The sequence below is a fragment of the Podarcis vaucheri genome (assembly GCF_965113315.1).
Source record: "Podarcis vaucheri genome assembly, chromosome: 3".
NCBI classification, from domain to species: Eukaryota; Metazoa; Chordata; class Lepidosauria; order Squamata; family Lacertidae; genus Podarcis; species Podarcis vaucheri.
Window position 1 is genome coordinate 101651274 of NC_138761.1, and position 14895 is coordinate 101666168.

The window sequence follows — 14895 nt, forward strand, 5'->3', positions numbered from 1 at the left end:
TCCCACCAGATGTCAAAGAGAAAAATAACTACCAAACTTTTAGAAGACATCTAAAGGCAGCCCTGTTTAGGGGTTTAATAGGTTATTGTATTTTAGTGTTTTGTTGGAAGCTGCCCAGAGTGGCTGGAAAAACCCAGCCAGATGGGCGGGGTATAAATAATAAATTATTATTATTATTAGTAGTAGTACTATGCCACATGCGTGGCATCACATGGCAACACACAACCCAACATGGCACACACCACACATGACATCACATGGGCTCCGTCAGAGCTTCCAGTGGCTGCATCAAGCCCCGTCAGGCCTTGGGGTTCTATGTGACATCACACATGCGACACCATAGGGCACCCGGCTGGGCACCCACTGTGAAACTTTTGTGGGTGCATTGGCACCCAGGGCCCCCTAGAGATGGCACCTATGTTCCCTTCCATTTTGTGAATCAACAGTGGTTAGTTCATCAGTGGAGAGAATATTGTCAGAAGTGTGTTCAATTACTGGTGGGTGAGTGGCCCCAATCTTTCTTTAGATGAACTCAGAAATGATATGCAATCTTTTTAAAATAATCAATCAATTAAAAGATCTCAGTTTGTTTCTGAAAGTCAATCTGAGAACTCGGAAAAATGCCCTCATACTATCGCTGTCAGTCCCCCCCCCAAAAAAAAGCCTTCTTACCCACTGAAACACCATTACTCCTTCCCTTATTTGTCAAATAGTGAGGGAAGCAGCAACAATGGCGGCACGTAAGGAGCCGTTCCAAGGTCTCCTTTCTCTTCCCATCTATATTCCTCTGACACTTGGGCTAACAGAGAATCAGGGCCCAACTGCTCAGGAAAATGATCAGTCTGCCAAGGGTTTCTGCATTTGCAACAAAAACAACAAAAGTATTCAAAAAATGACCCAAATTTTCCTATCTCCACTCCTGGAAACTTTCCAAGTTCTTCCAAGGTGAGCTTCAGATAGCTTGCCCAGCTCTCTAATTAATCAAAGCAAACAGAAACTTCTAGGTAATGTTGTTTGTCTGTTACATTTGAAGGGAATACGTCTTCAGCCTCAAGCTTTTGATCATAAACAGAGTCCAATCACAAGAAAGTGGCTATAATCACGCTGAGAGAAAAAGGGAATCACTATTTACTTCTTTGAGTCCTTTCTATAACCTTCCACTTTGGATTATTGCCTCTGCACATGTTTGCAGAATTTCAGGCTAGTCTCTTAGTCTTTAATAGACACATCTAGAAGCAGGAAAATGATGGGCTTGTCCTGCATTATTTGAATAAAGCAGTTTGAATTACGTTGGGAAATTGTGGCACAAACCTGCTGCGGTTCTTTTTATATGAGAGTATTTTAATATTTGGGTATATAAATATTAATGTGGTAAGCTGCGTTGCACTGGAACTCTCAATGACAGCTATAGAAAAATAAATCATGAAGATTCAGCCTCTCAACATAGAAAGACATGAATAAGGCACCTGCTTATAGCTGGATTCGAGGGAAATATCATTACATTCCTTGAATTTTTCTCTAGCCTTCCACTTCATGCCTTTTTGTTGTTGTTCCATTACCATGAAAAGTACTTCCTCACAAAACACAGGCAGATTGATACAAACCCTTTGCAACAGAAATTCAAACACTACTTGCTGCCTTGAAGGACTTCAGTGGTGAATACTAGTTTCCATTTTGTGCATGCTATTCATGTGGAAACAGTAAAATCAATATAAGAGTTAATGAAATCATTTGTATTCGGTGACAAAGTTAGTTCTAAACTCAGTGGAGCAGGTTGGCACATCAGAACAGTAATAAATTAAAACTGTATTTAAAGGAAGCATTTGTGCATGCACACACACACACACACACACACACACACACTACTGTTTGAACACATGGAATCTCCCATTGAAATGCCTCTTACCTCAGATTGAAACTACTAAATTCCATTTAGCAATCTATGCTCTTGAATTCTAATGTATCACTCTTGTACAGGAAAACAGGGGATGAACCTGTTTGCTAGGTGGTAATTAGGACTGGACTGACATTTCTCAGAAAAGAGTTTTCTGACAAATGTTTGGAAAATGCTCTTCTTTTCAGCTCCTCCTGAACAGTCAGGAAATTTCAGGTTCCCCTCTAGAGAACATTCAACGAAATGGCCTCTCCAGTTTTGCCATCTGTGAATTTTGGCTGAACTGTGGATCCAATTCTGACATAATTTAATATAGTTGAAGGAAGCAATGGGCTTTGTTCCTACTTCTTCCAAGCCTGCTCTTTTAACTTGTTGCTAAGAGAATTTTTTTCTTCTTCCAATTTTCTGTTCACAACATTTCCACATTCATTTTTGATTCTTTTTTTTTAAAGTCCCCATGAAATTTCAGCAGCATGCTAGTGCAAATTTCTCTCAATAGACACGTTTGTATGTAATTTCATTTCTTTATAAAATTATTTGTATACTGCTATATCATTAAGAATATGTCAAAACAGTTTACAGCAATAGAAACAAAACCAACAAAAAAAACCTAGTGAAAAACCTAGAGTGAAAAACAGACATCAACCAACCAACCGTTGTGGATATACAAATTTTTGCAAAGCAATTCACCCTAATATAATACATTCCGGTATGTTATTTTCACCAATGTATGCATTTTTATGCATATGTTAAAAAGTGCTAATGAGTGAAGTTTGCCTTTAAATGTGAACTGAACTGACTTTCTCCCTCATTTCTCTTGTTGACATCCATTTATGATCCATCTTTTTTAGGCCCTCCCTACGATCTTACGTTTTGTGAGGTTAGGGATACATCCCTTGTGATTCTCTGGAAAGCGCCTGTTTACATTGGCAGCAGTCCTGTTAGTGGATATTTTGTGGACTACAAGGAGGAGGAAGGAGAAGAATGGTTCACATTCAACGAGAAGCCAACATCACACCGTTATCAAAAGGTAGAAAAATCTTAGAGTTGGAAGGGACCCCGTGTCATCTAGTCCAGCCCCCTGCAATGCAGGAATCTCAACTAAAGTGTCCATGACAGATGGCCATCCAACCTCTGCTTAAAAACCTCCAAGGAAGGAGAGTACTTGGAAGTTATTTGCTGTGGTATTTGGAATGTTGTCACTTCTAATCTCCCCCCATCTTGCTGTTAGTTGAAAGCACTTCATAGTCTGTATTTTTTTTAAGGTCACCGAATTACATGAGGGCCGATCTTACGTATTTCGAATTCGTCCAGTGAATGATGCTGGTGTAGGCAAGCCCTCAGATGTTTCTGAAGCTGTGCTGGTCCAGGCTAGACCAGGTACGAAGACATGATATTGACTGCTATACTTCTAAAATGCCCAAATATCTACAACGCGGGGTAACTTTTTAAACTCTGGAAGGGGTAGTTTTATCTGACTATAAAACCAAAGGGTTGAGACCCAAAGAGGTCAAAGGGCACCCCTAAAGCCATTTTTGCTTCTTGCTGAAGCCCTGTGTTTTATGTTGGTTTCTACTTTCATGGGCACATTGAAACCGCCTCCCAATTCTAACCCTATCCTGTCTCTGAAACTTCACTGTGTGAGAATGCTAGATGGTATAATAATATCTCTGCAAAAGCCCCATTTCCCCACTGTTGCAAGCTCTTAAAATAAACTTGTTTGCTCTCTCTGTTTGTAAGCTGCTTCTTCCCTCTGGCTTCAGCAGCAAATTGAACTAATTAAAGGAACATTCCAGACTTTAAGACTCTCTTAATTGAATCAACATTTACCCCCCCATACAGAACCCATACATCCCCTTAATAATTACATTTCTCATGGCAATCATATATTGCAGACACTAAGGAAATCACTGCAGGTGTGGATGAAGAAGGCAATATTTACCTTGCCTTTGACTGCAAAGAAATTTCAGATGCTTCTCATTTTGCTTGGAGTAAATTCTATGAAGAGATAGAAGATCATGATAAATACAAAGTTGAAACAGTTGGAGAACAGTAAGTTCTAGAGTTGTTTTAAAGAAGTCTTTGAAAATCAGGATACTTTTAGCAAACAAGTAGTCACCTGTCTTTTTTTGCACTTTATTTTTTAGTTCTAAACTTTATTTTATGAAGCCTGACAAGGATGATTTGGGAACCTATGCTGTTGCTGTTAGCGATACTGATGGTATTTCATCCAGTTTTATTATGGATGAAGAAGGTAAGAAAATAATCTTGTATTCTTTATAGGGCATGGCAGAGTTGTATAAAGCTAAACAGGGAACTTTATTAACCCCCAAATCAAATGTATGCATCTCACCCTTCATTCTTTCTGTGCCAAAGAGGACATGAAACTTTTATAGCCATTAATTTTTTTTAAAGAAAGACATTTTTTTGAATTTTCAGATTCTAGAATTTGGCTTTTTTAAAACAACAACAATAACAAGAAACGTTTGATATAATTAAATACTGCTTAAACAATAGAAAAGTCAATAGAGATATATCATTTTCCAGCTCTACTACTACTTTGATTGTTAATTATTTGACTTGATGGTCACTTGGTACACTAAGGTCTCCAAGCGACTTACAACATATTAAAAAACATAAATATAAATACATTATATCATAAAAACGGGGGGACGGGGACTAACCCCATAACAACCACAATAAGCTTGGCAGCACATTAGGAACAAAACAGCAGCATCTCACATCTCAGTCTTTCAAAAGCCTGGGGGAAAATGATAACCTGACACCAAAAAGATGTCAAAAAAGGTAGACCTTGCTTGGGGAGAACACTCCACAGATAGGGTGCCACAACTGAAAAGACCCTTGTTGCAACCCTCTGAGCTTCCCTCAGAGAGGGGAGCTTGAAAAGGGCCTCAGAGGATGATCGAAGAGTCCAGTTAGGTTTAAATGTGGAGAGGCATTCCAGAAGATATTGAGGTCCTAAGCCATAAAGAGCTTTATAGATCAAAGCCAGGACTTTGAATTGGGCTCAGAAGCATACAGGCAGCCAGTGTAGTTGTAACAAGATTGCCATTGTATGATCCTTGAACCTCTCAATAGTTGGGTAGCTGTATTATGCACTAACTGAAGCTTCTGAACTGTTTTCGAAGCAATAGTTTAACTTGGAGGTTTTCAGAGCATAGATTGCTATCTATGTTATCCCTGTCCAAATAGTTGGGTCACCAGCCTAAGCTTATGGAAGACACTCTGCACCGTCAAGAGCACCAGTAACTCAAGAGCCACAATACTACAACTATTTACTATTATTTTTTTAGCATCAGGTCCAAATCAAAAGTTCAGCCAAGTTCAGTTTATAGCCAACAAACAAAACAAAACAAACAAACAAACAAACAAACAAACAAAAACAAACAGATTTTAACAGGCAAGCAAATATGATAAAAAATCATAATAAAACACATTTAATGAAAGACTTGTAACACATAAAACATATCTACACATGTGGCATATGTCTCAGGTTGCAAGGCAAGACACATAGTAATAATAATAATAATTTATTATTTCTGGATACAATTCTAAGGTGCCCAGTCCTTATTGATCATATTACATTTATATTGCATTTATTCCACAGGCTCTAGGATTCATGTTTCCCCACAAACTAGGAAACCTTTGAAATGAATGGGCCTTAGATGCACGTAATACATTTTAGAAATGAGATAGAACTATCTGTTGGGTTTCCTTGATGTTTCACTTGCTAATTTTGCCTTTTCTTTGTTACTTGCAAATTTGCACATTGTGCAATTAGTTCCATTTTCTGAGCTCTCATTAGCAATTCTAATGTGTTAAGTAGGGCTAATCTCTGTATCCAGCTATGTAGAACCTAGCCTTTTGCACAATTTCTATGAGGATTTATTGACATTTGCTGTGTATCTTTGTAAACATTTCCTGTCCACCAGCTTTCATTCTCTTTTGCAAACGCTGAAAGGAGACCCTTTCAAAAGGAGACACCAGGGAACAGGGTCAGCTCAGCAGAGAAATGAGAGACGTAGATGTTGGATTAGGGCTGGCCCAAGACAATTTTCATCCTGAGGTGGAACCGCAAATGCCCTTTCTTCATTGTACCCAAAGTGCATCTTAACAAAGGGCAGTCATGTTATTTTGGCACATCTCATAAGCACCCTTCCCTGGCAGTAAATACAACACTAGTAATTTAAATAACCACCAATCTCTTGCCCTTTCATGACACTCCAAATCGGCTGCCTAAGGTGGCAGTCTCACTCAGCCCCTGGCCCTGCTTGTTTTAGACATTTTACCTTTTGCTTTTAGTATATTTCATTCTGAACTTAGAAATGTAGAAAGCCATCTTAAACCATGTCAGACCTTTGGTCTATCTAGATCAGTATTTTTGACACTGACAGGCAGCAGAGCTCCAGGGCTGGATAGCTCAGTTGGTATAGCATGAGACTCTCATCTTAGGGTTGTGGGTTTGAGCCCCACATTGGGCAAAATATTGCAGAGGGTTGGACTAGATGACCCTTCCGACTCTACAATTCTGCGATAATTTTATACTTTCGGAAAGGGGTCTCCCCAAGTCTGTCTTGGAGATGACAGGGATTGAACCTGGGACATTCTGCATGAGGTATATGGCCCTTTTCAAACTCTCTGTCTCTTCTCATATTCTTTCATTTGCAAAAGTTGACTTTTCATAGGTATCTTCTTCACCGAAATGGGGAAAAAAGAAAGATTATTAGTGCTTTATGGAGTCATATACTGTTCTTAACATTTATTTTGACTGTCAGAATAAATTAAAACATGAAAATTGTCCTTCATTTCAGAGCTTGAACGTCTGATGACACTAAGCCATGAAATCAGAAATCCAAGTAAGTAGGACTTCTGAATCTAATATTCAGTCCCAGAAGGAATATATTTACACTCCGTTGATTGGAGTAAAGTAATGAAAAGTGTTTTTTTAAAAAAATAGAGCAGCTTGCTTATCCTTCTATTAATTAAATGCAAATATTAGTTTCTGTTTAAGAGAGATCTTCTTCACCACTGCAAATGTATTTGGATGAATGGATTCAGCTTGGATATGTCTAATATTTGCTGGATTATGTATTTAAAAGCCCTAAATAGTGCAATAAATATGCACTTCAGCTTGTGCTCTGACTCATGCAAAACCAGCTTTAATACACATCTGTGCAAATACCATGGAGGGGTTCCATTTAGCTTTCATAACATTTCACTTGTTTGTTGCTGAAGACTCTCAAAAGCTTTAAACTGCTGGGACTTATCTTTGGCTAAGTTATTCCAAAGCAGAAAAGAAAGGAATGGGGAAAAAATCCTTCACGTGTTTGCTTTTGTGCTCTGCTCTTTTCCCTCCAGCAATCCCTCTGAAGTCTGAATTAACCTATGAGGTTTTGGACAGAGGCCAAGTTCGTTTTTGGCTTCAGGCTGAGAGCATTTCAGCTGATGCCAGCTATAGATTTGTAATCAATGACAGTGAAGTTGTCAACAGTGATGTAAGTACATGCCTGGGAAGATGTAGTGCCAGATTCTTTGTAGGACGAGTACTTAGACCTGGTGAAGGGACTTTTTCTGTTTTAATGACATCTCTCCATATGTACAGCTGCAAGATACATATAACCTTATAAACCACTACACCAGGCAAGTGAAGTGCTAACAAGTGAGAGAGTCCAATGTGCTAAATAAAGAAGATTGATTCAAGGGTAGGCAACTGGATCTGGTAGTGAACTCAATTCATATATCCCCTACCCCCTATTGGCCAAGTCTGAGATGTGAATAAAGTCATCTACCTTTCAATCACATAATGTCATGATGATAGCATGATATCAGGTGACCCACTTTTGCTCATGTGGAGATTCAGCTGGTCAGTGGAATCTTCTTCTACTCTTTGGCAATCACTTGTAGCTGAGTAAGATTGTCTTCCATAAAAACGGTTTTAACAGTGAGTCCGTAAGTGACTATGGAAGCCAATTCTGGATCCACATGTCCTTCCACAATGGGGGACATAGGTTTCTGGGTGGGAATTGATCACAGTGAGGGTTTGCCAAATGTGCCTTCCTCTTAGCACATTTCTCCCTTTCGTCCTGAGTTCAAGCATCTTCAAAGCCCATGACACTTTTGGTAAAGGCTGTTCTCCTGGTGGAGCGCTCGCAGGCCAGTGTTTCCCATTTGTCAGTGTTTATACTACATTTTTAAAGATTTGCCTTGAGAGAGTCTTTTTACCTTTTTTGTTGACCACCAGCATTATGCTTTCTATTTTAAAATTCAGAATAGAGCAGTTGCTTTGGAGGACAATAATCAGGCATCCACACAACAATATGAGAAGTAGGCCCCACCTACTTCTGGCTTTATATAATTAGTGACTCAGCAGCCAGCCACATTTTTAGCAAAATTTCTTCCTTGTCAATTCTAGGACAGGCACCCCCTTTTATTCCCCCCAGCCTCCATTGCCCTCTGTTTAGAGTATAATGCAAATTTAACATCCCCTGAACAAAGTCCACACCATTTCTGTGGTGTACAGCGTCCAATACACCATTGAAACTGAACAGATTTGTAGTTGTAGTCACAGTAGTAGGAGCATATTAAAACACACACAGAGAAACACACCTCCTCTCTATTCATCTGCACCGGGGCGGTTTTATGGTGCAACTAACATAAAAAGCATTCCAAGGCTTTATGCAATAGACAGCAATTCTGTTAACTCTTTCCATTTTTTGTAAACTCTTTAGGAGGTTTAACTAGTTTATATATAAGGTAAAGGGACCCCTGACCATTAGGTCCAGTCGTGGCCGACTCTGGGGTTGCAGCGCTCATCTCACTTTATTGGTCAAGGGAGCCGGCGTACAGCTTCCGGGTCATGTGGCCAGCAGGACTAAGCTGCTTCTGGCGAACCAGAGCAGTGCACAGAAACGCCGTTTACCTTCCCGCCGGAGTGGTACCTATTTACCTACTTGCACTTTGACGTGCTTTCGAACTGCTAGGTTGGCAGGAGCAGGGCCCGAGCAACGGGAGCTCACCCCGTTGCAGGGATTCGAACTGCTGACCTTCTGATCGGCAGGTCCTAGGCTCTGTGGTTTAAGCCACAGCGCCACCCACGTCCCTTTTAGTGTATATATAGACAGTTCTAAATGGGAGATGTTCTTTATTTAGAATATTATGTTTTGCCTACTTTTTGCTTCCTTATTTAGCAGTAATTTTCAGGGACTATTACTTCTCCCCCTCCTCCTCTTCCTCCCGTGCCATTTCCCCCTCTTCTTCTTTTGGCTATTTCCAGACCTGCGTCATCTCTCCCTCCTTCCCTGCTTTTGTATTTTTAGCAATGCTACGAAAGCACTGGCATCAGAGCTACTTTTTTCTCTTTTTTTGGAACAGTAGTATTATTTCACCTCTTTAATTAGCAAGCCACAGGTGACGTTTGCATTTGGAGATTGATGATATTTTTGTGGAAATTCACATAAAAGCCTCGTATTTATGACTGCCATAAAACCATTGAACTTCATCTCACTGCATAATGGCAATAGCTAGAAACCTAATTATATTCTAAAACCTGCCCAGAGACAGTCACTGCAGCTGCTGATCATGTTCAATAGACCATCATACTAGCAGGAATATAGTTTTGTTCTTGACACTGGCCGAAAATAGATAATTTCCGATGAGGCTCTAATTGGAACAACTTCCTTTGGCCTTTCTTTCGAAGGATTTTATTTTTTGAAATGAAGGAACATAAAAAAAGAGGGCTAAATTCATTAGCTCTTCTAGGCAGCAGTTTTAATCCCACACCCTGTAGATTTTAAAAGGGGAATAATAGATATATTCCAATGAAGTATAAAGAAAAAAGGTTGAATTTTTGTTTCCTTTTGTCTAGTGGAAACACAGTTAAGTTTTCTGTTTTGAATATCGATCTATTGCAAATGTAAATTTTTGGTTTTCGCCCCTTTGGTTGTGGGAGCAGAATATGGTAGAATCAGCAGGCGCACTGCCTTCAAAAGGTACATTAATATTAAAAGATGTGCATCTGTGCTCTTGAATGCTTTGTATTAATCCCTATGGAGCTTGTATAGAAGATGTTCAATACGGATTGTGGAAAGCCGCAAAAAAGTGGTGCCCCCCACAAATTGATGGAAAGAAGACTAGCATTTCATATTGCCTAGTCCTTCAGAGAGAGAGAGAAAGTGATAAAATCCTATGTAAGCCTACATTCCTATGACTGTAGAACTAGGAACAAGCTATAACTGGGAATAAGTGTGTATCTACACAGAGGAAAACCCCCACTATAAATAAGTCACAAATTAAATTGTTATAATAAAAGAGAAAAAAGCTATGTAAAATTGCATAGAAAAGTTTTGTGCTCTACAGCGCCATCTGGAGTTGCATGTTTTTAATGCATCCAAAACACTGTTTTTTGACTAATGTAGCTGAGTCCTAAATCTTAATTGGGAATAAGCCTGGGAAATGCAATGAAATTAACTTCTAAGGCAACATCCAGTTGTACTGTAAAGTGTGTGTGTGTGTGTGTGTGTGTGTGTGTGTGTGTGTGTGTGTGTGTGTGTATATATATATATATATATATGCAGGTTTTGGTGTCTTCGGGTGTCTTCCCGTGTAAGAGTCGGGGTGTCTGGGCGACGTTTCGACGAGGTCTCACTCGTCATCTTCAGGCTGGTGCTTTCGGCTTCTTGTTACTGGAACAGAGCAGAATCTGGTGTTTGAGTTCCTATAAATACTGTTGAGGGGTGTGGTGTATAGCCTCCAACGTTCTGGGCAGAGAGGAAGTTCCTAGATTAGTGTGCATTTTCTTCTTTTGTTCCTTAATTACTTGAGGGATATCTTGAGTGATTTCATGAGTGATATTCTGAATACCACTGGGTGGGTCATTAAGTGTAGATTAGTTGCTAAAGCTTTCGTGTCTTGACCTCTTGAACTTGTGAAGAGTTTTTCTGAGAAGATGGCTGTGCTGCATTTAGTTGTGCTCTGGCTTGGCTTCGTGTATAGGGGCGAGCTGTGATTTTGTGCCTTGTGCCAGCCAGATCTGTGTAGGGATTGCAGGGGGGTGCAGCATTCGGAGGTGCCACTATAGTTTGGCTACTGGATGGAGTCTGTAATATGTCTGTGGAGAGGGTCTGGGTTTGGGTCTGGTGTGGTTGATTGGTGACGGCGTTCTGTGTGCCTCTGGTTCTGGTGTCGGTTTTTGTGGGGAGGGCTAATTTCCAGATGTCTGGCAGGCGGGACGTGTCGTCACGCTTGTTCATGTTGTGAGGGTGTTTCTCTATCTCGATGGCTTCCATGATTATTCTCTTGTGGTGATGTTCCATGTTAAAGAGCAATTTGGAATCTGCAAAATTAATTTCGTGTCCTGTTTCTTTCATGTGTTGGAAAAGAGAGGAAGTTTTTTCTTCTTTTTTGACGGCATTCTTGTGTTCTGCGATACGTGCATTTATTCGTCTGTTTGTTTGTCCAATGTACGTGGCTGGGCAGACTTTGCAGGGTATTTCATAGACCCCTTGGTTTTCCAGCTGGATTTTGTCTTTTGGGTTTCTGAGGATATTGGCTATTTTTTGGTTGGTGCAGAAGGCTGTTTTGATATTGTGTTTATGGAGGATTTTGCTAATTTTGTCTGTAGTGCCCTTGATATAAGGAAGGAGGGCCATGCCATTGTTTTCTTCTGTGTCTTGGTTTTTGGGGGGTGTTTCTTTTTGGATTAGCTTCGTAACCTTGTTTTTCTGGTATCCATTGGCGATTAACACATTTGAGAGATTCTGTAACTCAGTTGTCAAGTGGTCTTTGTCAGCCAGGCGTTTGGTTCTGGAGATGAGAGTCTTGGCTACGGAGTTTATTTGTGCAGGGTGGTGGTGTGATTGTGCATGTAAGTAGCGGTTGGTGTGTGTTTTTTTCCGGTAGATAGTGTGTCCTAGGGAGCCATCAGGTTTTTTGTAGATTAGGACGTCAAGAAAGGGGAGTTGGTTGTTGTCTTCTATTTCCATAGTGAATTGTATTTTGGGGTGTAGGCTGTTGAGATGTGTGAGGAAGCTATCTAGTTTTTCTTTCCCGTGTGGCCAAATTACAAAGGTGTCGTCAACATATCTGAGCCAAAGTTTGGGTTTGTGTTCTGACTTGTCTAAAGCATTGGTTTCAAAGTGTTCCATGTACAAATTTGCGATGACCGGTGAGAGGGGTGATCCCATAGGTGCTCCTTCTATCTGTTTGTATCTTTGTCCATTGTGGATGAAGTACGTGTTGGTTAGGCAGTGGTTGGTCAGGTCCAGGATGTATTTGGGGGGATTGTATTTGTTTTGAATGGCTGTCAAGGCTTCATTAATGGGCACTTGAGTGAAGAGAGATACAACATCGAAGCTCACAAGTAGGTCATCGGGATGTAGGTATTGCTTCTTTATTGTTTCTATGAACTGGAAGGAGTTAGTAACGTGTGAAGCGATGGATTCTGCATAGGGCTGAAGTTGCTTAGCGAGAAATTTAGCGAGATTTTGTAGAGGTGAGCCAATGGAGCTGACTATTGGTCTGAGTGGTGTTCCTTCTTTGTGTATCTTGGGGAGACCGTAGAGTTTGGGGCATCTGGATGATTTTTCTCTGGGGATGATTCTTAGCTGGATTTCTTCACTGATAGGAGAGGCTTTTATTTTGGATTTGGTGGTTTTTTCCAGATAGGTGGTGGGATCTGTTTTTATAGGTTGGTAGGTAGGGTCTTGGAGTAGATTTGATAGTTTTGCTTGGTAGTCCGATGTGTTCATCACAACAGTGGCGTTGCCTTTGTCTGCTGGGAGAATGATTATGTTGTTGTCTTTCCTCAGGTTGGTGAGTGCTTTCTGTTCTTCTTTGTGTAAATTGCTTCTGGGTGGTTTGCTGGAGCAGAGGATGTTGGTGACTTCAAGTCTGATTTTATTGGCTTCATCTGGGTCGATTTTGGTCAGGCTAGCTTCGACTCCGCATATGATGTTTTCCGTGGGGATGCGTCTCGGGGCGACTGCAAAGTTGAAACCTTTGGAGAGTACTTTGGTTTCAGTTGGGGTGAGGATCCTGTCTGATATGTTATGTACTGTTTGTTTCATGGGTTGTTGTGGAGGGTGGCTGGGTTTCTGGCGTTTCTCTAGTTTGTAGAGTTTGTTGGTGTGTCTGTCTGTCTTATGTGAGGTCTCAGTTTCAGCTCTCCAGACGGCTAGTTGTTTGCATTTGTCCCAGAGTGCAGGGTGGATTTTGTTACATAGTTTGAGGTGAAGAGTGAGCAGCTCTTTGGCTGGCACAAGGCACAAAATCACAGCTCGCCCCTATACACGAAGCCAAGCCAGAGCACAACTAAATGCAGCACAGCCATCTTCTCAGAAAAACTCTTCACAAGCTCAAGAGGTCAAGACACGAAAGCTTTAGCAACTAATCTACACTTAATGACCCACCCAGTGGTATTCAGAATATTACTCATGAAATCACTCAAGATATCCCTCAAGTAATTAAGGAACAAAAGAAGAAAAGGCACACTAATCTAGGAACTTCCTCTCTGCCCAGAACGTTGGAGGCTATACACCACACCCCTCAACAGTATTTATAGGAACTCAAACACCAGATTCTGCTCTGTTCCAGTAACAAGAAGCCGAAAGCACCAGCCTGAAGATGACGAGTGAGACCTCGTCGAAACGTCGCCCAGACACCCCGACTCTTACACGGGAAGACACCCGAAGACACCAAAACCTGCATTCCTGTACCCGTGAAAATCTACGAAAGCATATATATATATATATATATATATATATATATATATATATATATATGATTTCTTCAAACTATTATATAAAGCTAAACACACAACCTCAAATAACCAACCCACAAACAGAACTTTGAACACTTTAAAGCACCATACAAATGACTTTGAGGATGTTGATGATCAGCCATCATTTAGAATGAAAAGAGCCAGTTTTCTAAAGCAACCAAAGCTTTCAAGACACAATGCTGGAGAAACCCAGTTGTGGAAAGATACAGTAGAGAGAGGAGTCTTTCCCCTTGATATTTTTAAGCCTTCTAGAGCAATGATTTACTTTTATTTTGTATTGCCTTTTAAGCTTCCCCTTGCCCTTATGTGGAAATAAAACCCTTCGGCCAATCATATTCATGTACAATAGCAGTGAGACCAACTGGGGATCCAGCAAATCCCAGGGTGGCTCCACCCTGACCCTTCTCAGCCCCTGGAACACCTTTCCACTTCCCAAACATTTGGCAGCAGGCCCATTTTGCAGGGAGAACCGGGCAGAGCAGCCCTGTTGCCTCACCCACCTCTCCCCTTCCAGCCCAGCCTCATGATCCCCGTAGATAATCTCTTTGACCTGCCTTGTTTTCAGACGCATAAGATCAAATGCGACCCTTCGACTGGTATCATTGAGATGCTTATGGACCGCTTCACTATTGAAAACGAAGGAACCTACACAGTGCAGATTCACGATGGGAAAGCCAAGAACCAATCTTCATTAGTTCTTATTGGTGATGGTAGGTTCCCCGACCGATGTGCCTTCGCTTACAGCGGCCTTCCCAAACCTGGTTTGCCAGACATTTTGGGCTACAATTCCCACCACCCCCAATCACTGCCCATGCTGGCTGAGGCTGATGGGAGCTGGTGTCCAACAATATCTGAGTGGTTAGAGTTTCTCCATCTGGGATCTAATCCAACCGCTCACCAGATTGGGGAAGGCTGGGTTACAATGTAGTTTAAGCATTTCTGAATACCTGAGCAAGTAAGCAACTCACTCTGTTGTCTCCCATCTATTTTTTTTATTTTTTTTAGCATTCAAGGATGTATTGGCTGAAGCCGAGTTCCAGAGAAGGGAGTTCCTGAGGAAACAAGGTAAGGTGGGAACAATTGGGCAAGCTTTGTTTTTCTTGCGTGATGGAAGGGAACATTGCCTGAGAACAATGTGCTCACTTAATTCTCGCTGACATCACTAGATGCCAAAAATGATAATACAGTACTTTGTGCAGCTGTA

The 14895-nt window shown here is 40.9% G+C and overlaps 1 protein-coding gene across 1 annotated transcript in view; it reads left to right on the forward strand.

The window, feature by feature from the left end:
- MYOM2 (myomesin 2) overlaps positions 1-14895 on the forward strand; it is an 83759-nt gene that overhangs the window by 49980 nt on the left and 18884 nt on the right. Inside the window, exons 20-27 of the mRNA XM_082215397.1 lie at positions 2746-2924; positions 3160-3274; positions 3790-3946; positions 4042-4148; positions 6727-6771; positions 7274-7410; positions 14257-14401; positions 14697-14756. Of these exons, the coding sequence (XP_082071523.1) occupies positions 2746-2924; positions 3160-3274; positions 3790-3946; positions 4042-4148; positions 6727-6771; positions 7274-7410; positions 14257-14401; positions 14697-14756 (945 nt within the window). The remainder of the gene's footprint in view (positions 1-2745; positions 2925-3159; positions 3275-3789; positions 3947-4041; positions 4149-6726; positions 6772-7273; positions 7411-14256; positions 14402-14696; positions 14757-14895) is intronic.